Below are 25,987 nucleotides of genomic sequence, written 5' to 3'. Positions count from 1 at the left end.
GGAGGTGAAGGAATCCTCTGCCTGTTTCTGAGGCTGGCCACGGCATCAGCTGGTGTGGTAATCAGAGCCTCTGCAGCCCTCACAGCAGAACAACTAGGAAGCCCAAGAATGCATGGCAGGCAGGACACAGACAAGCTTTCCAGGAACGTGGCAGGGAGATGGGTCTCTGAGCCAAGATGCAATCTGACCCTCCATCCTTCTGGGCTTTCCCTGGAGTCCCACACTGGCATCTTCCAGAGAGCACAGAGATGGCCTGCCTTCTTACTTTACCCTCGAGGGCTTTACATTGCTCCCGGAGGGGAGGGGGGTTCATGGCTTTCATCTTGGCCTTGCCCAATGCTGTCTTAGTTTCCTCACTAAGTCCAGAAAATGAATCCCTAATCAGAAACCCTGAGGCCAGGGGGGTAGTAGAGAAACACCCCAAGCAGGAGTTTCTACTCATTACCCTGGCCAGTGGCCATGCCAAAGCCTGAGATGTACATTTCTTCCTGTAGTAACAGATGGTGGCTTAAGGGCAGACTTGTCCCAACTCCAAGTCCACACAGGGAAACTCTGCCAGGGTCGTCTTCAAGTTGAATGAACTAGTCTCTCATGACCAGTGTCCTTCTTAAACTGCAGCAATTTGAATCTGCACCAGGGGCTGATCCACCTAGTTGCCTGGGGCTCTGCCTGGGGAAAGCAGCTATGGACTCCTTTCAATACTCTACTGCCATTGACTTAGTACATTTACTTACACTTGACCCTAGCCAAAAGGCTGGGAAGTGAAACGCAGTAACATGGTTAAACAAAATGTCATTCGGCATTGGGCCCTTCCAACTAGGTAGATGGCCCTAGTCTGCACTTTGTAAAATGTTAAACTTTCATCATGGTACCTTGCCTTATCAGACAGAGAGGAGCTGTTGTGGCTTCTCTTATTATCAAGCTTCCAGCACTTCCCCTTGCTTTTGATTAGCAGCCCCCAAACCCCAGTACAGAGGGCACCACCCCCATTGTTGTAAGACACTATTGTGACTATATGACTTTTCTGGTTTCCTCTCAGCAAGCTGTGGTCTTTGGAAGAGAAGTCCAGTGGCAACCCAGTGTTTCTCAGTCACACCAGGCTTAAAGCACGGAGTTCTCAGTGTGAGTGCACAACCAACAGCAGGTTCTGGCTCTCCTCTCTTTTCTCTATGCTTCTAAGATATGCTCATATTATTACAGTATTCATTTATTTAAAAAAATCTATCATTGCTTTATATTTATCTCACAACACTATGCAGAATAACCTCCAAACTTAAGTGTCTGGTTCCTTGTAGGAGTCACAGGTCAGATGGTGGGGTCTAGTGTCAGCAGAAAGGACGGGAGAAACTAAGTTTCTGGGTGGCTCAGCATTGAGAACCTGAGAACATGAAGAAGGCAGCAACTGACAGTCCTGGGGCCTCCTGGTCCTGAGCGCAGCCTCTCGTCACATCACAACAGTGACTTCCGGAGGAGACTGGCCATTTTCAGGATCTCAGACTGGAAGAGGGAGATCCACAGATGCTCCTGGCTTAAGCTTACAGCCTGGCTTTCTGTGTGGGTGGCAGTGGGAAGGGAGACAGAGCTCCAGCCGCGGCGTGGCGAGTCTGGCCCTGTGCACGCGGTGACTTTTCCACTCATCTCATCCCGTTCTGCCTAGCAGCTCTCCTGCCACTGGTATATTTTGACTGATGCTGCCCTGGAGAAACAGTCAATGAGCCAACCACATACATAATTTTAATCTTCTAGAGGCCACAGCAGGAATAAGGGAGAAGAAAAAAGATGAAAGGCATTCCAATAACATACTTCATTTTCTCCCATATTTTCAAAATATTATTCCAGTATGTAATCAATAAAAATGTTACGAGATGCCTCACATTCTTTTTTTAGGAGAAGGCTTTAACATTAAGGGGCATGGTTGATATTTTTAGCCCATGTCCACGCAGACAAGGGCTTAGCAGGCACAGGGCCAGTGGTTACCGCTTTGCATTTTGGTCCCCAGGTCAAAGCTGGCTGCCCCAGTGAACAGCAGGTGCAGAGGAACCAGGAAGACCAGACACATTTTTGGCTTCTGAGTTCCTGAAAAGGCTCGGGTGAATCAACAGTTAATGCTTTCTTCTTTAAAAAGAAAAGTAAGTGTGTATGTATGTGTGTGTGTGTGTGTGTGTGTGTGTGTGAGAGAGAGAGAGAGAGAGAGAGAGAGAGAGAGAGAGAGAGAGAGAGAGAAAGAGACAGAGACAGAGAGACACAGAGAGACTGGGAACCTATGTGCCACAGCACACATGTGTCAAGGTCAAAGGTCAAAGTCAGGAGTCTCCTGTTTCTGCCTCACAGCCACTGTGGGAGTGCTAGGGTTATAGACATGCTATCATGTCAGGCTTTATGTTATGATTTGGGGGATTGACTCTACTTAGACATGGCAAATGTTTTACCTTCAGCCCACATTTTTTTGTTGTTGTTGTTGTTTTTGAAGTCAGGTCTCACTGTGTTTCCTGGGCTGATTTTGGATCTATAAGCTGAAATAACTCTCCTGTCTCAATCACCCTGGGGCACTGAGACTACAGGCACACATTCCAGCACCCTATGAATCAGTAGTTTTAAAAATCATGGTTTAACCATGAGGACTAGACCAGTTCATGGTGTCTTCAAGGCTCTGGGGAAGTGTGGGAGGACACACACAGCCCCCTTCTTTACCTCAGCCATCTGCTGAAGAGCTGGAACCTCAGTGTCAGGGCAGGGGAGAAGGCCTAGACCAATGGGAAAATGCAGATCTTTGTATTATAATTTATAACAGAAGCAAAATTAGTTATGAAATAGCAACAAAGATAATGTTATGGTAGGGGGTCACCACAACATGAGGAACTGTATTAAAGGGTAGCAGCCTTAGGAAGGTTGAGAACCTCTGCATTAGAAGGACTAGTGGGCAGGAAGATGTCTGTGCTATTCATACCTCACCCCTAGAGAGCTGAGAGAGAGTTGGGGGCCCCCTTGCAGACCAGTGATTCCTTGTTCCCTGTGCTTTCAGTAGCCTGGTGGCTCAGGAGGGAGCTGGTGGCTGAGTGAAGAGCCTTGGGCAAGGGTGTGAAGGCAGCCATGGAGTCGCATCCCACCAGGCATTTATCAGTGCAAAAGGCACTGAGAGAGCCAGGGCCCCTGGGGAAAATGGCAAGAGTGTTTCATGAACAAGTGTGACTCCTGAGGCAATGTTTGTTCAGGGCAAAGATGGGCACTCAGCCTGGGGAGAGAAGAGGAAGAAAATGATGGTCACACTTGAGCAGAGGCTGGTAAAGACAGAGAATGGATGAGGCCCTGAAAGATACCTCTCCTGTATCCTGTGGGTCCCCTGTAGGTAGAAAATGAATACCCCCATGAAGTGAAGAACATTTTCATTGGCTAGTTCTGTGAAGTTGTTTTCAGAGAGCTTAACCAAATGCAGGATGACCCACATTGTATGTGGCTGGCACCATCCTATGGATGGAGGTTCAGACTGAATAAAAGCAGGCAAAGGAGAAAGCCAAATGAGAATGGCAGACTCCTTTCCTGCTTCCTGGCAGTGCCATGAACCATGCCTTCCACCGTAATGACTGTGTGACTTTAAACTGTGACCCAAAAGAAACCTTTCCTTCCCTGAGTTGCTTTGTGTTAGGTTTGTGTTCATGACCAGAAGAAAATAACTAAGGAGGAGGAGGAAGAGGAGGAAGAGGAGGAAGAGGAGGAAGAGGAGGAAGAGGAGGAGAAAAAGAAAGAAAGAAAGAAAGAAAGAAAGAAAGAAAGAAAGAAAGAAAGAAAGAAGAAGAATTAGAGGAGGAAGAGGAGGAGGAGGAAGAAGAGAGTAAGAAAGGAAGGAAGGGAGGAAGGAAAGAAGGAAGAGAATGATCATCTCTTTAAAGAAAAGGATATTAATTTAAAAATTCTCCCCTAGTTAAACTTGACTCCTGCACTAGCTGCTTGGGATTGGTCCTTTCCCTTTATCGGGGAGGAAAGTATGAATTAAATCCCCTCAGCCATGCAGCTCCACTCTCTCAACATTACCAGCAAGTGGACATTCACTTGGGGTGAGATTCACAACATGTAATAACAGGCACAATGTACTATGTCAGTCAGAAACCATGGCCCAGATGTTAGATTGGGGCACAAACAAATACAATGTCAGACAGACAGACAGACAGACAGACAGACAGACAGACACACACACACACACACACACACACACATGCGTGCACATGCGCGCACACAGCAGCTTCTGGTCTCTAAATGTTTTTCTTACTTTAATGGAAGATAACTTGGTCATTAAGGCCAATGCCCTTGGAAGGGAACAATTGTGTTCTCATGGGACCCTGATTAGTTTTAAAGAGGGCAATTTGTCAAAAACTGGCATGAATGGGGCCTTGGGGGTTGGGGAGTAGATTGTGGCAGAGCATATGCTTAGCAAATGCAACTCCCTGAGTTCAATCCACAGCACCAAAACAAATGAGTAAACAAAGACCAGACTGGTCCTTCTCTGTCCTCTGGCTTACTACTTCACCATGTGATCTCCTCATCCCAGCTCCTGCCCATGGCACCATCCTGTCATGCTTCTATGTGGTGGGGAGGGTCCTTCCAGAGGCCAAACACATAATGTCATCCTATAGTGGACGCTCAATCTCCAGAACTATGAACTAAGTAGAAATCCTTTCCTAAGAAGGGCAGTGGTGGCGCATACCTTTTATCCCAGCACTTGGGAGGCAGAAGCAGGCAGATTTCTGAGTTCAAGGCCAGCCTGGTCTACAGAGTGAGTTTCAGGACAGCCAGGGCTATACAGAGAAACCCTGTCTCAAAAAATAAAAAAACAAACAAAAGAGAAAGAAAGAAAGAAAGAAAGAAAGAAAGAAAGAAAGAAAGAAAGAAAGAAAGAAAGAAAGAAAGAAAGAAAGAAATTCTTTCCTTATAAAGTCCCTAGATTGAAGATTTTGTTACAGCAATGGACAGTAGACATTCCAATTCCACTGGCTATCCCTAAGGTGAGTTGGGAATGCATCTTAGAATGACTCTGATCTCCTCACCAGGGTGGAGATCCCAGGATGCTGGCTCTCAACACACCATTGTTATGCTGGTGCCCTGACTGACTAAGGTGAGAGTGCACATAAGTCACCTGTCCTGACAGTTCTGTCTCAGACTTGAGTAGCAGACCTGGCTCTAGCAAACACTGAGCTGTCCTGTTAGTCTCAGCTGCTCTGCACAGACTCAATCCTATTTACCCATCATCTACAATACACGTCTTGGATGCCCCTAAGCACCTGGGGCCAGCATCCGTGAAGTCCATAGCACCCTGCCAAGTGACAGTCACTAGGACACATGGCAGGGGCTGCCATCTGGCAGGATGAGAGGAAGACAGGTTAGGAAGAGGAGTCAGAGAAGAAAAAAAAAAACAACGCACCTTGTTGAAGCCTTTGGTGACCAAATTGATGGCAAGTTCACGGCTGATGCCATCCACCCAGGCCACATCCTTTTCTCCAATGGGTTCAGAGAGAAAGGCTCTCAGCCTGGGCGACATGTCGTCCATCTTCTGCAACAGACATGGGTGGAGAAAGGATTAGACAATGTCTAATTGCTCATACTACAGTAGACATTGGGGAGGTCTCTTGGTCCAGGGATAGAGAGCAACAGATGGCAGACTGGAGTCTGTCATTCAGCATAGACTGGGGACTTTGAAATGCCAGGTGTACTGTCCCATGCTGCAGGCCTTTACACTTCCATTCACACATGGATGGAGGAAATGCATGAAGACTATGGGTGAGTTAGATCAAACCAACCCCACAGCAGCGGAAGGTGAGCTCAATGCTAACAGTTTCAAGCTCTCTTCCGATTCTTTCACCCAACACACTTAAGAAACAGCTGATGGGCTGATAAGATGACTCAGTGGGTAAAGGCACTGGTCACAAGCCTGACTTCCTGAGTTGAATCCTCTAAACCAGTGGTCCTCAACCTTCCTAATGCCGAGACCCTTTGATACAGTTCCTCACACTGTGGTGGCCATAAAATTATTTTGTTGCCGCTTCTTAACTGTAATTTTGCTGTTATGAATATAACATGAATATGTGATATGCAAGATATCTGATATGTGACCCTTATAGGGGTCACAACCCAAGGTTGAGAACTTCTGCTCTAAATCCATATGTGATGGTTAAGTTTTAAACGTCAACTTGCCACAGTTTAGACTCACCGGGCAAGAGAACCTGAGTGAGAGATTGCCTGATCAGATTAGCCGATGAGCATGGATGTCTGTGAGGGACTGTATTGATAGTTGATGTAGGAGGACCTGGCCCACTGTGGGCAGCACTGTTCCGTAGGCAAAGGTTGCTAAACTATATAAAACAGGAGGAAGCTAGCTGAGCAGGCAGATAGCTTCCGTACATTCTTTCCTCTCCGCTCTGCTCTTGACTATGGATGAAGTGTGACTCGATGCTTGGGTCCCCTCAATGATGGTGACCTGGAACTGTAAGCTGAAATAAATCCTTTCCCCCACCTCTTGCTTGTCTGTCACGACAACAGAAATGAAACTAGAGTATTATGTGAAGGCAGGGGTAGAGAACAGACTTCATAGAGTGGTCCTCCATATGCGCATGCACACACACACACACACACACACACACCATCACAATAAAGATAAATATAAAGGTTTAAAAGAAAAATGTCATAAGGAAACACCTTTCCAAAAACAACTTAGGGAGTTTGTTGTTGTTTGTTTGGCGGTGGGGGTGGGGTTGGGGTGGGCTTAGGCTTTCTTGCCTAACTGACCTCTCTTAGTCACCTGATAATGATTTTTTTTTTGTCATACTTGTATTTTAGCTTTTATCAAACTCTGTGATGGGTAGCAGACAGATAGATAAAACGCCAAAGTCCAGACTGAGGCTGCACATGGTACAATCCATGCACTTCTTCATCAAGCCTGCCGGTAGTAGCTCATATCCCGAACCTCTCCACACAGGGGCCGGGAGTGGCTCTCAGCAGTAAGACACTTTGCCTGATGGTCACAAGGTCCTGGAATAGATTCCCAGAAGCTAAAACAAACACACGAAACCACCCACCCCACCCCCACCCCCACCCCCGCCAAACAAACAACAACAAACTCCCCAAGCTCTGAACTTGTCATAGTTTGAATCTGAAAAGCCCCCCCCCCCACCCCGGAGCTCTTATTTTGAACACTTGGTCCCCAGCTTGGGGGACAGGGTACTATTCGGAAGGCCAGGGAGCCTTTAGGACGAAGGGCTTTGGCTAAGAAGAAACTAAGCCAAAGAGGGCAGGGGCCTTTAGAGGTTATACCCACACTGCCTCTGGCCCGAATTCTCTGCTTTCCAGTCTGCCACAAGGTGAGGAATCCCTGCTGCGTGCTCCTCTGCCATGGGCTACTCCCATCATGCCTTTGGTGCCTCGATGGATTGAAATATTTCCGAAACCATATTTTGACACACTTGTTCAGGGAAAAAAAGGAATTATATATACCCCCCCCCCACCGCTTTCTTCTTGTCCAGCTTTATTCCACCAAGCCCCTAGATTTTGATTAAGGCTGTTTACACTCACTCAGGTTCAGGCTCTCCGCGTCAGTGTCTCACACGCCAATCTTTGCTGGAAACAAACATGGGCTTTAGATACTTCTTAATCTAGCCATATTAACGCAAATGGTAGAGCACCTTGCCTGTATTCACAAGGCCCTGGGTTAGAGCCTCGGCATCAGGGGTTTGGGGAGTACGCATTGCTCTATCCGTGTGAGGTCTGTGCCCCAGCATAACCAGTTTTTGTTTGTTTGTTTGTTTGTTTGTTTGTTTTTTGTTTTTGCCGAGCAAAGATCACCGTCTTCCTTGCTGCTCTGACTCGACCATCTCTTCTCAACCAATCCCGAGTTTGAGGTTTGTTCACTGTGGCATCCTTTTCTTGCTAGCAACCTTTCTTTCAGCTTGTGATTTGAGGGACAGAAACTCCAGTTCTAAATGGCTCACACAAGATTTAATTATCCGAAAATTCAAATGTGTTCAGATACATCTGGATCAGCCTTCTTTTGTTTATCAGCTCAGTTCTTACCTTATGTTCTTCTCAGAAAGAATCTGGCTGCCCCAGGGCCTGCCATGGTTTTTTGCAAACAACACTCCCTCCTCCAAAGGGAAATGGAGTTCTTTTTTCCTGCAAAGCCTCAACAAATGCATTCTCTAATCCATATTATCATACACAAGGCCCTACAGCAGAAGTTCTGGGCTGAATATATTCAGAGCTCCCTGGATAGGAGTCAAAAACTGGGATGTTAACCATGTTACAAGGGATGATTGTCCAGTATCATAATAGGGGAATGGAGCATTTACTGCATAAATGCCCAGTAGATCATGAGGAACCAAGGGCTTCTATTGCCTCCTCGCGGCTCCGTCTCTCCCTACTGCAGCCCATCCCCGGTGCTTAGGGTACCATGGCTGACACAAGGTAGACACTGGACAACATAAATGTCTGATCAGATGCATCTAGCTCAGCCATTCTCCTGCCCCGCCCTCCTGACCTTTCTTCGAAGCAGATCTTCTCTTGTTTGCCTTCTTATCCTCCTGTTCGTATTGGTGTATGCCTTGGAGAAAAGATGGATCTGAAAGCTGGTTTTTGAGGGTCCTGTCTGTCAGCAGACCCTGGGGAAGAGAGATGACAGGAGAGGCTATGGAGGGTTCTCTGACACTGCTGCTCAGATCTGTAGATGCGTGAGCTCTAACCATGAGATGGAGGGCTCTAACTCTTTTCTTCTGTGTACTCTTCCCCTAAAACAAAAGCCAGCTCAGGGCCAGCATTCGCAGATGAACTCCTCAGCACCCATGCTCCTCTGAGGTGATGGTTGGAGTTGGTGGTCTGCTGTGGCCCAGGCTGGGCTCACCATTTTTGGATAAGGAATAGCCTGGAAGTTCTGTGAGCCATACTAACTTTGCCCAGGGAAAATTCCAGCCCGTTTCCATCTTAGCCATCTGTTAAGATAAACTTCCCCCCACTCTTCCAAAGAACAAATGGAAATTACAGCAATGTTATCAGTGCACCGGCCCCATCAAAGAAGGGAACAATTGGCATGCTTGTTTTTCCCACAGCTGAACCTGCTTAGCTTCTTGAAATACCTGCAAACTCGTCCAAGGGAGGGCCCACAGCAGGGATCAAAAGGAAAGGATAACTTCAGTGGATCTCAGTCCTGAGTGAAGTGGTTCCAGGGGAGTAATTCTTGGTGGTCAAAATGGGAGGCCAGTGTGTGTGTGTGTGTGTGTCTGTGTGTGTGTGTGTCTGTGTGTCTGTGTGTATGTGTGTGTGTGTATGTGTTACTGACTCTAGAGGGCGAGTCCACAGACACTAGTAAACTTGCTCAGGACAGTCCCCACAATCTAGAATTCTGTGGGACAGTGGTGAAGAAGGAATGACAGGTGAGAGGTAGGCTTGGGTAGACTTTGTGGGGAATGGCAGGAGGGCTTTGAGGAGTGCTAGGAAAGCAAGCAATGTCCTAGGAAAGAGATTCCCGCAGCTAGGGGGCTCTTCAGAATCCTTAGGGTACCCCCAGTGAAACTCATATGGGCACTTTTCCTCTATAAGCCAGACCTAGCCTTTAGGGAAGAGAAGAAAGTGTGTGTGTGTGTGTGTGTGTGTGTGTGTGTGTGCAGATATGCACATGCATGTGCGTGCACAAGCAGAGAGAGAGAGAGAGACAGAGAGACAGAGAGATGGGGGAAGAGATATTACAGGTTCAGGTGTTGTTCTAAAGACATCCCCCAAACACACACACACATATACACACACACACACACACACTTTACGAATGAAGAAACAGATAGGGTGCTGTTACTGGTTTTGACAAGCACTTGATTTTCATTTTACATGATGCAGAGGAGTCTAAAGGAAAGGAAAGATAAGTGGTAAGTGGGTGAGATCATGCTAAAAGGAGATACTGTTGGTCTGCTACAAAGTATCTCCTAGACCTCTTAAGGACTTGAGATGCTGTAGCAAAGGCAATTTGGCAGATTTTCTGAAGCTACATTGGACTGGGAGAAGAGTTTTAGACATTGTCTAAATACATATTGTTTTAATAATGGTGTGTTATTACCAGACGACAACAAATGCTGTGAGAGTGGTCTATTATTACAGTGGTTCTCAACCTGTGGGTCGTGACCCCTTTGGCAAACCTCTACCTCCAAAAAATATTTACATTACAATCCATAACAGTAGCAAAATTATAGTCATGAAGTAGCAGTGAAAATGATTTTACGGTTGGGGTTCTGTACGAAGAGTCGCAGCGTCAGGAAGGGTAGGGACCTCTGTGTCATTGCTAATAATGATCAATTGTTTGGTCCTAAGCCACTACACAGAGCTGATGGGAGTGTAATCAATACAGCCACTAGGAAAGTTTCTCAAAAACTAAAAATAGAACTACCACAAAGTCCAAATATACCTACCTCGCCTGGACATACAGCTGAAGGAGTCTAAGTCAGCATACTACAGAGGCACCTGCACACCCATGCTTACTCTGGCATTAGTCACAGCAGCCACAGCTTGGACACCCATCCACAGATGAGTACATAAAGAAAATGTGGCGGGTACACACAATGGAGCTCTATTCCCTTATTCAGTCATTCCGTTGTTTGTTGTGGGAAAATAGACACAACTGGAAATCATCCTGTTAAGCAAAACAAGCCAGACTCAGAAAAACATTGGGTGCATCTGAGAATCTGTCAAATCAGATTTTAAAAACAAAACAAAACAAAATGAAAGACAGAGGGGTGACGATTTGAGAAGAGAAAAGGAACAACCAGAGGGGAAGAGGGGACAAGGAGGTCTTCGGGGAGAAGGAATGAGGAGGTGTTTGGGTTGCATGTGATCAAAGTATGTTGTATACGTGTGTGCAAATGTCATAATGAAACAACTGCTTTGTACATATAAAAACACATTTACTTTTAAAGGTAGAAGTATTCAACCCTAATTGTCAACAGTGGTAAAGTTACAGGTCCTGGGCTATAAGTAATAGGAAATCCTGATCCAAACGCTCTTAAACTGTAGATTCACTCCCGATCTCAGGTAGCCAGAACTGCTTCTAATGACATGGCTCTGGGAATTTGCCAATTGGTATCTCCGTAGTCTTATCAGGACCTGGTTATCTGTCCTCTAGGTTCCAAAATACTGACAGATTTTTTTTCTCTGATCCTTTTCAGTGTGAAAATGCCCAAATGAAGGGTTCTCCATTTCTCCTTGGGTGTTCCTAAAGGGACATCACCTCCCCTTAGTTTCAAGACCTCGAATCAGACAACACAGCCTCCTGCCCACCAGTCACTGGCCAGAGAGAGATCAGCACAGGGTGGTGATCTCAGTCTCCCTGAAGCTCAGCCAATGACAGCTTCCTGACAGGCGAAGAGAAGAGCAGAAGCTGGGGAGTCAAATGACAGCATCGTCTAACGGTCCAGCACAGACAAGGCTCCTTTCAAAGCTTGTGCAGAGACGACCTGGAGGTTCAGTCCTGACCCCACAGGCCTGGGATGGACATTTGGTTCTATGTTTTTGACAAACTCCACAGAGAGGGCAGGATGGCTGGCCAAACAGGTCATACATCGAGCAAATCACCACACAATATCATGTATTCCTTTTATGTTATTACCTAAAACTTGACATCTTGGCCTGGTGAGATGGCTCAGAGGGGCGAAAGACACTTACCACCAAGCCTGATGACCTAAGTGCCTTCTACATGGTAGGAAGAAAGAAGTGACCTCTGTGACTTCTTCGCTGGCCTCCACATGTGCTTTTGTGACATGTATGCCCCAACCTCAGTGTAATAAACAGTGTTTTGAAACTTGTCATTTAATGCTTTTTATGTGTGTAGTTTGGAAATTCAGAGTGTTTTTACATTAGTGTGCAGGCCATCTCTGGGCCTCTTCTACAAACAGAGCCCCAGCACCCATGAACAATGACTCCACCATACTCTTCCCTTAGACCCCTGGCCTTCCATTATTTACTTCTGTTCCCATGGATTGGCTGATCTAGACACCTTATATACATGGAATCTCCCAGCATCCTTTTTGTGAAATTTTACTTAACATTATGTCTTCAGGGCTCACCTATACTGTGGCTTGTACTAGCATGGTCCTCCTTTTTAAGGATGGATAATATTCAGTCACATGCAACAGACCACACTTTTCTGGTCTTCATTTCTTAGATGATCTGGTCACTCCTGACCTCTGGTCTCTGGGAGAATTGCTGGCATGAATATGGGAGCAGAGGTGTGTCCCCGAGTCCTGACTCTAACTCTAAAAATACAGATCCAGAAGCAGAAACGCTGTGTGACATGGTAACCCTATCTCAGTTTCTTTAGTAATCATCGTAGCTTCCTTCGTATTTGGGTTAAACTCAACTCCGCATCATACTCATGTGAAGATGACTTTTGTTTGACATCCCAACGAGGGAAGAGCCTCCTGTTACAGGGAGTTTTCTCAGTGGCTGATTTCTGGACCATAAAGGGCTGCTTGGGGAGGACACACTGGCAAAGAATGACTTCAATCAGTTCAGACTTTAGATGCTCAGCAAGTCACTTGCTTAAATAAAGACTAAGGAGGTAGTGATTCCTCCTCCAGGGTTCAGTTTATTTGTCTTGGAATTTGGATGGGCCTCCAAATCTTTCTAAACCATCTTAATGGAAGCTGGGCATGGGGGCATGTTCCTTTAGTCCCAACACTCAGGAGGCATAGCCAGGTGATGTCTGTGAGTTTGGTCTCCATAGAAAGATCCAGGATAGTCAGGGCAGCATACGCACAAACACCAACCAAGCACCACCTGCCTCAACCAGCCAACCAAACAGCACCACTACCACCATCACCAAACAACAACAACACAACCGACAACAACCACACCCCCTTAGGGTGTGTCTGAGATTTGAGAACTACTCCTTCCTTATTTTTCTCAGAAACTTCTGGGCTACTTTGCTAGACTGATGGACTCCAGCTGAGTCAGATTTTGTGCTGGGACTGGCATGTCTGTGTCGCCATATGGCACACTCAGCCCAGCTCTGTCGCAGTGTCATCTCAGCTACCGGGCACATCAGATCCTCATTAGCCACCAGTATGAAGACAATCAGTCTTCCACTCCCCGTGGCTCTGAATTCAGAGAACTCCAGAGCAGGCAGGCCTTAGAGACCACCTGATTCTCCTCCCCTCTCCTCTCCCCCATCTCCCCCTCCCCTCCCTCTCTCTGTCCCTCCTTCCTTCCTTCCTTCTTTTTCTCCGTTTCTTGTTCCTTCTTCTCCCCCCCCCCCCGCACCCCTGCCCTCTTCTTTTTCTTGAGACAGGACCCATCTTGCTAAGTAGCTAAAGTAACCTACCTTGGGCTGTCATCAAACTCTCCATCCTTCTACCTTAGTCTCTGAGTGCTGGGGCCACAAGCGTGCTTCATCATGACCAGCTATATTCTTTCTTGAATGCAGTGTTACAATATAATAAGGTCTCAAAGATTCAGGGCCTGATAGCTCAGGGCTGTCCATCCCAGCTACTCTGAAGGCTGAGGTAGGAGGATCACAAACTCAAGGCCCACTGAATAACTCAATAAGGCTATTGTCTTGAAATAACAAGCAGAGTAGGACTGAGAACCTAGCTAAGTGATAGAATCCTTGCTGAACGAGCATATGGGAGGACCTAAGTTTACTGTCCAGAAAAGAGAAGGAAGGGACGGAGACACACACACACACACACACACACACACACACAGAGAGAGAGAGAGAGAGAGAGAGAGAGAGCGCTCGAAGTTGTGAAGAATGTGAACCCTCCTAAGGCAAACACATTAAAGACATTATATCCAGTCTCTACCACAGAACAGTGCAGGGCCTATAGCCCTCAAGAAGGAAATGTGGGAATGGGAGCCGCAGGAGTGACCCCTGATGCAGTTGACCTGGAGCTTGGGAGCTCTCCCGTGCCCCCTCCACTGGAGTCTGAGGGAAAGCTGGCAGCCAGTCACTGCTTCCTGGGGCTCTAGACCCTTATCTCCACTCTACAAGCTATGGCTTCTTTCTTCCTATAGTCAGGCTCTCATGGAGAAAGGATGAAAGAAGGGGTGATGTTTTCACTTGATTTGGTTGCTGAGAGAAATCACTCTGACTTAGAGTCACTTGGGGAGGAAAGTGTTCCTTTGGTTACCAGCTCCGGGTTCCAGGACATCCTTGAAAGAGGTCTGGACAGGATAAAGGATGCTGCTTTCTGCTTGTTTCTGGCTAGCTTTCTTAGGCAACCCAGGACCACACCCTTCCTAGGAAAACTGCTCCTCCCACAGTGGGCGGGGACCTTTTAGTCAAGCCAGACTATTCCATTAAAGACACTGTCCTCAGACCAACCAGATAAAGCCACTTACTCAACTCCTTTCAGTAGATCCTAAGCTATGTCATGTTGGCAGTCGAGGCTAGTGAGGACAGGCTATACACTATTTTCTGGATGCTGGGGTCTGAATATGAGGTGCTCAGAGTCTCGGGAGGCATGGCAAGGCTGCCCTCACACAACAGAAGGAAGCACCATCCTCGTGGCTTCCCAGAGTTCCCAGATGACTGCATTTTGTATAGTCAGCTCAAGGACTATGTCCAAGGCACACACTGCTCAGTGCAGTATTGTGAAGCCAGCAGTAAAGACCCCACGTGACAAGGAAAGCAGTCTTGAGAGGAAGATGGGGCAGATTCCCAAGTGCTCACTGGCATGCTGGTTTCAGCCATGCCTGAAGGCATCCACCCTTGGAATTCTCAATTATCTTAGGGGGAAAAAATCAAAGTATTGCCCACTTTCGGGGATGACATTAGTTATTCAGCAAAGGACTCTACATAATAGACCTCCAAAGTTCACTTACTAGCTCACTCAATTCATTCAATAGAGACCCCGGGTGGGGCATTGGTTCCATGGCCTAGACCTTGGAAACAGAGAAAGTCACTATCTATGACTGGTGGTGTTCACCTTTCAAACACCGAGGTCGCATTTGCTGTCCTTACCCTAAGTTTTCTTTCCACAGTGGGTGGAAAGCGAGATCTTTTATTCCTCTGCTAGTCCTCTGATGGCTTCCAAATATTCCTTCTACAGTAGATCTTTGTCTTGACACTGGGTCTGCCAGCGATGACCAAGTAAATTCAACCAGCCCCAGGGGTTCAGTGAGCATCATCCACACTTTTTAACAACGTAATCGATGAACTTGTTGGACAGGGCCTCCAGCTGAGGCTTCTCCACAGGCCTATAGTAGGACCCAGTGAAACTAACATTACCAAGGGTAAGGAAGGGCTCCCAACCTTGAGGCCCTGAAAAGTGGATACAAGTAAAGACCATAAACTTCAGACTTTGTTTCTGAAGATGACCGCTAAGTCCCGCTGGAGTGGCTGGGCTGGAGGGAGGAGCCCTAAGTTTGGCCCAAGCTCTGCCCATAGCCAGTTCACTAAGCATGAGCCAATCATCTGTGCTTCATCAAACCAGAATGCTAGGCGTATTGGAGCTCTGCTTGCTGGATCCTTGCCACGCTGGGCCTCTGTTCATTTACAGTTTTCAGATGGCACAAAGCTCAAACAGGCTCTGTTCTACCAGTTTCCAATCCAAATTGCTCTGAAAACCAGAGTGATCTATTTTTTTCTTCTTCTTTTTATTTTATTTTATTTTTTGGCAAGGAGTACCTGCTTAGGAGCCAAACCTGGCCTGAATGGACATGAGGCTATTTATAGTTCCTATTATCCCATTTGGTGTGAGTATTTATACATTTCATCAAGAGAATATTAATGGGTTTGTTTACAGGGTGCTGGGCCAGACTCCACTGGGAATGTCTGGGAGACACAGAACAGGCACCAGATTATATTGCTTTCCTAATATTAAAAATGTCCGAATACCTCAAAACTTCTACCCACTTCTCCAATGGTGAATAAATCCTACAGATCTACACCAAGGTAGTGTGTAGCCAGACACCTGCAAAAGTTCCCAGGAATAATTAATGGTTCTCAAAGCCTGCCTATGCCCAGTCTCATCCATGGCCATAAATCTCTCTCCACACATTCAGAATCAGATTGTACAATTATGTACTAGGTCATTTTAGTCATCAATGGACATTATGGATGACAAGGCCCCGGGATTACAATGGGGTTGAAACTCCCTATGACCTAGAGTCATCCCATCACTCAGTGCAATGTTTGCAGCATAGACCAGCATATTGATGACTGCTTAGCATTGGAGCAGGGAGACAGCTCAGTTGTTAAAGTGCATGCCATGTCCCCATGGGTCTGCGTCCCCAGTAACCACGTAAAAAGGTCAGGGTAGTGACACATACCTATGATGCCTGCCCTGGGAAGGCTATCACAAGAGGTTCACTGGGGCTCACTAGCCACTCATTATAGCCAAGGAGAGAGCTCCAGGTTCACTGAGAGACCCTGTGTATTATTAGATGCCTTGTTGATGTGATAAAAATATTTGAAAAGAAACAACTCAGAAAAGAGGGGCTAGTTTTGGGCTCACGGTTCAAGAGTGAAGGTTTTCACGGTGACAGGAGCTTGAGACAGCTGTCGCATCGTATCAGCAGTCAGGAAACAGAGAGGGTGGATACCCCTGCTTAGTGCACTTTACTTGGTCTGAGACACCAGCCCATGGGAGGCCCGTTACCAGTGTTTAGGATGGGTCTTCCTAGCTCAGATAAACTAATCGCAGAAACACCCAGAGGTTTGTTTCCCTGGTGATTATAAATCTCATCAAGTTGACAGTGAAGATTAATCATCATCTTCTGCTGAAAAATTAAAGTGGAGAGCCAGAAAGATGGCTCAGAGGGAAAAGGTCCTTCCCGAACAAGCTTGGTGACCTGGATTTGAGTCCCAGAAGAACCCACATAAAGACAGAATGAGAGAACCAACCCCAAGAGCTGTCCTCTGACCTCTGCATGCATGCCACCTCACACACACACACACACACACACACACACACACACACACACCACGTGCAGGCATACACACACACACGAAAATTTTTAAACAGATAAAGAGCAATCAAGACTCTTGACATCAACCTCTGACCTCCACATTCATACAGAAGTACACACATATGCACAGATCCACACATACAAACATACACCCCTGCCTCCAAAGTTCAATATATACAATTACCAATTATGGTCAATGTATAGGACTTGATAATGATAATCAATCCTATGTTACTAGCCTATATATTGATGATATTGTACTTTTATCATTATTTTTGCTTACAAAAGTTTAGTGTGAAAAAGTATGCCACAGACTAAAGCTTGGGTGTGTTTTGAATGTCTCCCAGGGACTGTAAGTGATTGACAGCTCCCTTCTCAGGATGTGGCCTGGTGGGTCACTAGTTCTCACAAGACTCCTTGGTAGTTCTCAGGGAGTCTTGCTATAAAAGTGCTGTCTTTACACGATTACCTCGTGACAATCCTCTCTGTCCCTGCCACCATGTGTCTTGCACAGTGGCATCACACCAGACCAAGTGCCCTGTGATTTTTGGACTTTTAGTCACCAAATCTGTGTGCTTTCTAAAACCCCTTATTCTACTGACTTAGTTGCCTGGGACATTTTGTTGCAGTAATTCAAAGGTTCACACCTGACCTGACAGCTTTACATAGCCCAGCACCTTGTCTTTTGATGGCAGCAGGCAGCCATGTCATGTGACTGACCCAGACCTTTTAGGCATGTCTAAGTATGCTCTGATGTTCACACAGCCATGGACCCACCTGTTTCTCAGCACACATCCCTAGCCTTAAGCAACCCATGCCTGCAATCTTTCAGCTTCTGTAAAGTCCGGCCTAGCCTATGGTACCTTTACTCTAGCTGTGACTGGTCCCGAGTCATATCTGTCCTTCCTGAAAACGTTCCCTTCCTTTGGGGCCCCGTTATCTGCAAAAGACTGAGAGAGCAGATTTAGTAACAGTCATGTGGAGAGCAGATGAGAGAAGGCTGTAGCCCAGTAGTACAGTAATTACCAGCCAGCATCATGAACTGCAGCTTCTGACTGAGATCATATAACTTGATGTAGTGGTTGCAAAAAATGTGGCTATGACCCGAAATCAGACACACAATGAACCCAAGGTGTTTCTACGAACCCAAGGTGTTTCTGCCAGTGTGACTTGTGCTGTATCACATGGTTTCTCGAAATACACAGCACACATGGTGTAGTGCACATACCAACACATGTGACACCAACAAGGACTGCCTGAAACACCTCGGGCGAGGCTCAGGACTCCTGTGAGCTGTGAGTTCCAGTCTTCCTACTGAGGGCAGAAAAACTTTTCTTATGGTTTAACTATGGAAAACAAAGGCTTAGTAGTTTGCTCTTCCATGCTCAACATTTAAGTATCATATTAGTCCATCTTTGGGTTGTTCTGTAAGAGAACTTTTTTAATTTTTAAAATTTTATTTTTAAATTAAAAATTTTTTATGATTACAAATTTTACACATGAGTTCTATATTTACATAATTTCCACATATATATGGTTACCTCAAGATCTATCTCATATATATATACATATATGTATATGTATATGTATATATATATGTGTGTGTGTGATAGTAACCTATCAGGGGATTTGTCCCTAAAGAAGACCTTCTCTTATCAGCCATTGATTGTTTGGAAGTAGCTCTTCATCTAGAGGTGGGCCTGTGTGAGGTTGTCCCTGTCTACATCAGCAGGTTAACTGATATCACTGCTCAGGCCTTGTTTAGGTAAGCATATCGTTGGGATGTCATGTATATCGTTCCCTATCATATATAGAAGTCACTATCTCACAGCAAATGTCCTGGTCCTCTAGCTCTTACAGTCTTTCTTTCTACCTGTCTTCAATTTTCCCTGATTCTCAGGGTAGGGGTTGGGCTCTAGATGCAGTTGTGAATCTCTGTCCTAGGCTCCATCTATTACAAAAAGAAGTTTCTTTGATGAGAGGTACTTATCTGGGTAGAAGGATAAGTATTTAGAATACAGCTAGAAATTATATTGGTTTAGGAAAAGGGCAGCAGCAGTAGGTTCTCCTCTCAGCCTATGGCCTCTCCAGCTATGGATAGTTGGCTGATGAAGTCTCCTCTACTGAGAGAGCCTTAAGTCTAATTAGACAATTGTTGGTTACCCCAAGATAAAAATGCCACTATTGCACCACAGGAGCTACCTTGCCAGGCTGGTAATTGTAATGGTTCCCAGGCTTTACAGCTTTTTTTTTTTTCTCTTGGCAGCTTTCACAACACCTTCTGATACTATGAGAGCCAGTCTGCAGGTAGCCCCAACTGGATTTCTCCAAGACCTGTATCCAAAGTGTTCAATGTCTTCAGTAATAGGCTTTTGCTTTCAAGTTAAGGAAGACAACCAAGGGCAACAGCAATGATCTGTACTGTTTGGAGAGGGTTATTGTGCCACCCTGGTCAATAACTCCTGTTAGCACTGGGGTTTTGGTAGGTAGTCTATAGGGGTTTTTTTAGGGCAGGGGTGGGGGAGATTACCATCCCATAAGATACAACTCTGTGTGGGAATACTTTAAGAATTGATGTTTGACACATAAGTGGATGCTCACAGTCAGCTATTGGATGGATCACAGGGCCCCCAATGGAGGAGCTAGAGAAAATACCCAAGGAGCTAAAGGGATCTGCAACCCTATAGGTAGAACAACATTATGAACTAACCAGTACTCCCGGAGCTCTTGACTCTAGCTGCATATGTATCAAAAGATGGCCTAGTTGGCCATCACTGGAAAGAGAGGCCCATTGGACTTGCAAACTTTATATGCCCCAGTACAGGGGAACACCAGGGCCAAAAAGTGGGAGTGGGTGGGTAGGGGAGTGGTGGGGACGGTATGGGGGACTTTTGGGATAGCATTGGAAATGTAAATGAGGAAAATACCTAATAAAAAAAAGAATAAAAAAAAAGAATTGATGTTTGAATTGCCTAGTTTTGTTTCATACACATAAAAAAAATTGTTCAATGAATGGTAGCTTGGGATGAGGATGGAGTTTCTAACAGTTTCTGAGATAGTCTAAGCATGCTTCTGCCATTTGTATTACATATTTATGTGAAGAGGAAATATGGAAATATCAGCACTGGTAATTATAAAATCAAAATATGAGTCAATTCTGAAAAATGGTGAAGATGTTCTATATCCTGCAGAGTCAGATTTGGCTGACTTCATTTGTTCTTTCTTCATTTGTCTTGGAGTGTATATGTGTGCACACACATGATGTGTGTGCCTGCTTGTGTGTACCTGTGCGTGTTTGAGTGCCTGGGTGAGCGCACCACAGCACACACGTAGAGGTCAGAGGATAATCTCTAATGTCTGTCCTCACCTTCAGCCCTGTCTCAGGGTATCTTGCTCCTGCTTGCCAAGTTGCCTGACCTTAGAGCTTCCAGGAATTCTCCACTTTGCCTCCTATCTTGCCACAAGATTGATGGCACTACCGACGCATGTTACTGTGAGCATCTTTTACATGGATTCTGGGGATCTGAAGTCATGACTTCATGCTTGCAGAAAAAGACCTTCCCCCACTAAGCCATGCCTTTAGCCAAGCCTTAATGTAAAAGTAAATGACCACACTCATCCTATGTGTATACAGATTTGCTTTTTGTCATTAATAGTAAAATTATATGGATACCAAAGAATTGTTTTGGGATAAATTTGCGATTCATTTCCAGTGCATGTTTGGTTTGTGCATCCATTTTTACATACTTACATGTGTGGGGGCACACAAAAATTTCTTAAGCGGGGGAGGGTCAGGAGTGGAATGAGTTTAAACCTTCCCTAGCATGTACAAGACCCTGGGGTGCATTCCCTGATGGCAAAACAAACAAAGCAACAACAGTGTTACTCTAGTTTCTGTCACGATGCATCTGTCTCTGTGCAAACTTAAGTTCACTGTGCATGTTTTTAACTGGGATTTAACAAGTTTTCTGTGTCTATGCTCGCTGACACTATAGATACCATAAGATCATATGGTGCTTGAGTTTTTGTGTTTATTTCATTTATCATAATGCCATTAATGGTCAGCCCCACTACCATATATGACAAGCTTTCTTTCCTTTTTGAGTCTGGCTAGTATTTCTCCATATGGCTACATAACAGTACAACAGCCCCTTGGTTCAAGACATCCTCCCTGCCCATGATGCTACAACCCAGATAGTCAAGTCTCCTCCATCCATGGCTGTAGCAGGTGCCTATGACCAATGTACAGCTTCCTGTGTACTTAGTGTAAGTAATCTCGAAGTAACTCATGGTACCCAAGGAACGCAAACACCATCCAATAGGAGCCATACAATATTGCTTAAGGCACAAAGGCAGCAAGACATGCCTGCACATGTTTAGTATAGATGCAGTTTCTCTAAGGAACATCTCCTGACTTTGGAGTATGAAAGCACAGATAGGAGGGCTGAACATACTTTGTTGCCCATTCACTCATCACTGGACACTGGTGACGTCTCAGCTATCATGAATAAAGCTGCTGTGAGCATGGATAAGCATGGGTGTACCAGAACAGACGCATTTTAAACCTCTCGATTTGTCTGTTCCTTATGAGTGATTCCTCCTTCCTCTGCCTTCAGTGCCAGAGAAGAGGAGGAAGCAGTGCCAGGCAGAGAAGAAGAATTCGGGCTGAGGAAGCAGGAAGTAGGGGCAGGGGCTTGCCTTCCCTTCTCTTGAACAAAACAGGAAGTGGCAGGCCTGAAGATCCCAGACGGGGAGAGCTGGATGACTGGTGGGTTTGAAGCTACGCATGGAGCTAGTGACTGTCCTCTTGGGCTTATAGGGAAACGACCGTTTCCCAAGTGTCTTGGACGGCGCTGCAGCCCATATAGTGTCTAGGTAGAGCATCTGAGCGGTTGCCCTTGGCATTTTGCAGCAAACAGCCCGCATGTCCAAGACAGGACAGAGTGAATGTGCTTCAAGGGCTGGTAAGTAAGCAGAAGCCTCCTGTCAGGATGAAGAGGGCCCCTGGGAGAGAAGCCTACCACCAGGGTAAGCGTGCTGGTCACAGGCGGTGGCACTGAGTAAATCAAGATGCTCCTGACAGACTGGGCAGGGCCAGACACCACAAGCCAGAATAGAGACAGTGCCTTAAGGACCAGGGTGTCATCCTGTGCAGCAGACAGGCATTCAGAATCTCTCTGAAACTGCCACCAGAGAGCTAGCTCCTGTTCCCATCTATGCCCTGACCCCCATGCGGAGCAGAGTTGTCTCCAAGGAGATTAAATCTCCCGGTGAACTACACAGAAATGGGCTTGCATCTTCATACGAAAGGACATAGGGTACTCCGTAAGTGCTGCTGGGGGGCTGTGTCTAGGTCCTCCGCCCAGCCAGAAAGCCTCATTTGTAGCTGCAGGTTCACAGCAAACCTCATTGCTGTGGGAGGACTGTTGCCTAGGAGACAAAGTCATCCAACCTGGAGCCACCTGGAAGGTTCAGAGGCCCAGCCCCCTTGCTTGTAAGTAACTACAGTAGCACAATGGCCTAGTCTCCCCTTGGCAGGATTGTGCCCTAGAGTGTACCAGAGGGTCAGGCAAGAGCTGGCTACACCTGACATTAGACTACTCAGTTCGTCTCCTGTCCCTTTGCTGTCCCAGTGAGCTCGTGAGTGAAATCCGGGTCCCTCACTCAGCTGCTAAGAAAAGCCACCCAAGATGTAAATGTCCCAAGGCCTAGGCTATGTCTCTCTGTACCCCCACAGGGTGGAGATGTCTAAGAAAAAGCACAGATGGGTTTTGCTTGGTTTGATGTGTAATTGTAGTGAGAGTGAATCTGGGCTTCCACCGCATACGTTAAGGTCCCTGGGCAAAAGTAATTTTTATAAGCAGTTGGCAGACCCTGACTGTCTTCCTGTATGCCTGTTGCACACAGGGCTGTCTGAGTAGTTGTGCTTGTCTGTAGCACATACCACCCCAGGAAGTTGTGTCTGACCCCCCCCCCCACCTCCCAAAGCCAGGTTGAGGGACTTAGATAAAAAAATGAAAGCTGGTTATTCTTGGGAGTTGAGATACAATGATGGAACATGCAAGGCTAGCCTGAGTTATATGGGAAGACCTTATCTCAAGAAAAAAAATTAAATCAGATACACATTCAATAACTCTGCAGTATAAGTGGGAAGGGCCAATGGACTTCCACTGAAAACATTATTGGGTGTTTATTTAAGTAGGCATCTTTTAATTTTCTTTACAAAGTTTTATTCACGTGTGTGTTGTATGTGGTGCATGTGTGTGTGTTTATGTCTCTGTATATATGTACACATTTAGGTGGCTGTTCACAGTGGCCAGAGGAGGTGACAATCCTCTGGAGCTGGGATCCTGGCAGTTATAAACTGCCCCAGATGGGTGCTAGGAACCAAATTCAAATCCTCTGTAAGAGCAGCAAGTCCTCTTAACTGCCAAACCATCTCTTCAGCCCCATAACTGGGCTTGTTGTGCCCTTAAAATATATTTTTAAAGTTAAAATATAATTATGTCCCTCCAAGCCCTCCGTATCCCCTCCATTAGACCCCTCCATACCTTCCCGCTCCTATCCCTACTTCAGTCACAGTCGAATGGATGACCTCTTATTTCTTTCATTATTGTAGTTCTGTTTCTCTTGCCACCCTCCCACACTTGGACTCTCAGAAGCCCCTAGGGCTGCCTCTGCTTCTGACCCAAAACAGCAGAGCTGCAGATGTCAGAAATCGCCCTCTGGGACTTTGCTCCTGACTTGACCTTGAGCCTTCCTCTCCACAGAGCAAGGGAGCAAATCTGGGGGATCTAGATGAGAGGACACAGCTAGAATGGAGGCAGGACAAGGCGTCTCTCAGAAGTCGCCTGGGAGCCAAACACTAGCTTGGCTGTCAGCAAGTCCCTGCTCATCTGGAAAGGAGGACTAGTGCCAGCTGGGCTCATTCCGGGAATAGAAACGGAATAAAGACTGTGGGCAAGTGAGAGATGAGAAACCAAGTCGCACTGGCAAGTTCTGAGACTTACATGGATTGAGCAATTCAGATATGCCTGCCTATTCACAGTCTCTGCCACACTTTGCTTCAAAATCAACTGATGGGTTGATTTGGGGAAATGGAGGATCAGAGTGGTGAAGACCAGCGTGTCTTCTCAGTAAAAGACACAGGCAAGCTATATGCTGAGGGCTGGGAAGATCCAGAGCCAGTCTTTCCAGGGCAACCTTAGCAGATGCTGTCCCAGCCCTGCCACTGGTCCTTCAGGACTCAAGAGTTCCCACAAAAACCAATGCCTGTGGCTCTGTCCGTTCCGTGTCTGGGAGTATTACCCAACCAGGGAGGTATGAACAACACACACCTATTCCCTTAGGTAACACAACTCCAATCTCCCAAATGTCCTGGGGGGGGGCACACTGTTTAGGGAAATAACCTGCTTTGTAGCCATCTTCTCCATCCTGTCTCACTTTCAGACTTCTCTATTGTGTGACAGGGATCCCTCCCCAAATCAACTTCTCAACTTTGGAAAATGCCCTTGATATGAGTAGCCCACAGGACATCACAGTCAGTCCCTACCGAACATACATGGCAGTGTCACATGGAAAGAGAGCCACAAACATTGGGAACTTGAGTCCTGAACTCTGGGACCACAATAGCCCAGGATTGTGGGGGAAGGGTCAAGGGAGCTTCAATCCCTGATCCCTCAAACAGGACAAGCAGGCGATAGCTACCTCTCCATTTCCAGCAGGGTGCCATAAAGCCAGCTCCCCACCATCAACCCTAGTACGAATCTAGTACCTTGACATTTCTCAGGCTTCTCTCCTTATAAGGTCCCCACCCCTTACAGTCCCTGAGTATGTAGAAAAAGCATTTTCCAACACCCCTGCTCTGGTCAATGCTACATAGCCACACAAACCTTGTTCCAGAGACCTTAGCCACCTCCCCAGGAGCATAAATACCCGCCCTGTCCCTAATAAATGGAACCAGTTACCTCCTGAGTTCCTGCACTGCACTTTCCCATGCCTGGCTAAGCTTGCCTCCCTCCAGTTCAGCTCGTGCTCACTAGGCCATGCTACTGAAAGGGAAGCAAACACAGGGTGGCCCTGAAAGACAAGAGGCAGGGCTGGGGCAGCATCTGCTAAGTTCAGTCTGGTTCTGAGTCCTTGCTTTGGAGGAAAGACCTGGCTCTGGAGGTTCCCCAGCTCTGACCAGCTGAACCAGTAGAAGTCTGGGAACTGGCTATGGGTTAGATTCTCAAGGGCCCAGAAGCCTAAGAAAACAGCTAACACCTCTGCAGATTTAGATGCAAAGACCTATCCAGAATCTCTTTCTGGGTCACCAAGACTAAAAACGAAGACCCTCCTGAGATAAGTAACTATCAGGAGGCTGGTTGTGTCTGGCTTCAGGAGAGCCCCAATGGGAGCTGTCCTTTAAACTTGTGTGGAATTCATAGGAGTTCCCATGAACACGCAACAAAGGATTTCCCAGCGACTTCTATCTCTTAATTGATGGCATTATCCTTGGAGCTCTTTTGCAATCGGTAAGAAGCAGTGAAGTCATTTCTGGACATCTTCGGGGTTATAGCCTTTTGATTCAGTAGGGAAGATACTCAAGACTAGATCATCAGGAGGTGTAGATCTAGAAGAAGTCTTAGTCCCATGATCTTTTTGAAAGCAGGACTGTTAAACACCTATTCTGGTTAGGGATAGGTGACAAACACAAAAGCCAGAAGGAACTGGCAAGAGAAGGCAATTAACCTGGGAGGGAAAAACAGTTCAAGGGCAATGGTTAGTGGGGATTGGAATTGCATCCGAGACAGAGGTTACAAAAGTGGTATGGACTCGGGTTGAGCAGGGTCCCACACTCCATCTGAAGGTCACCCTCTCTCTGAAAAGTTTGTCTTACTTTGGATAAGTTTGACTGAATTTGTGGAACTTTTAGCCAAGAAATCCAAAATTTAAAATTTAGATTTTTATGCACAAATTTCCATTTTGTTTGTTTAGTTGCTTGCTTAAGACAAAGTCTTGCGGCCGGGTGGTGGTGGCGCACGCCTTTAATCCCAGAACTCAGGAGGCAGAGGCAGGC

The 25,987-nt window shown here is 46.3% G+C and overlaps 1 protein-coding gene and 1 long non-coding RNA gene across 6 annotated transcripts in view; one reads left to right on the top strand and one right to left on the bottom strand.

Moving 5' to 3' along the window:
- Positions 1-25,987, bottom strand: part of Banf2 (barrier to autointegration factor 2) — a 38,373-nt gene that overhangs the window by 3,015 nt on the left and 9,371 nt on the right. The window contains exons 2-4 of one of the 5 annotated variants that reach the window (XM_021156257.2): positions 8,519-8,639; positions 7,558-7,602; positions 5,414-5,542 (exon numbers count right to left, since the gene is read on the bottom strand). In XM_021156257.2, the coding sequence (XP_021011916.1) occupies positions 5,414-5,539 (126 nt within the window). In that variant the 5' untranslated portion in view covers positions 5,540-5,542; positions 7,558-7,602; positions 8,519-8,639. Of the gene's footprint in view, positions 1-5,413; positions 5,543-7,557; positions 7,603-8,518; positions 8,640-10,430; positions 10,652-17,789; positions 17,877-25,987 lie in introns of all 5 variants that reach the window. The other 4 variants (XM_021156256.2, XM_021156255.2, XM_021156254.2 and 1 more) reach the window with 4 other exon arrangements.
- On the top strand, positions 2,005-11,816 carry LOC110289855. The gene is made up of 2 exons (XR_003835981.1): positions 2,005-2,129; positions 11,184-11,816. It is a non-coding gene; the product is annotated as an uncharacterized LOC110289855 (long non-coding RNA).

Source organism: Mus caroli, chromosome 2 (assembly GCF_900094665.2).
Source record: "Mus caroli chromosome 2, CAROLI_EIJ_v1.1, whole genome shotgun sequence".
Lineage (NCBI taxonomy): Eukaryota > Metazoa > Chordata > Mammalia > Rodentia > Muridae > Mus > Mus caroli.
Note: the sequence above shows the minus strand (reverse complement) of the source record. Positions and strands in the feature narration are given on the sequence as shown.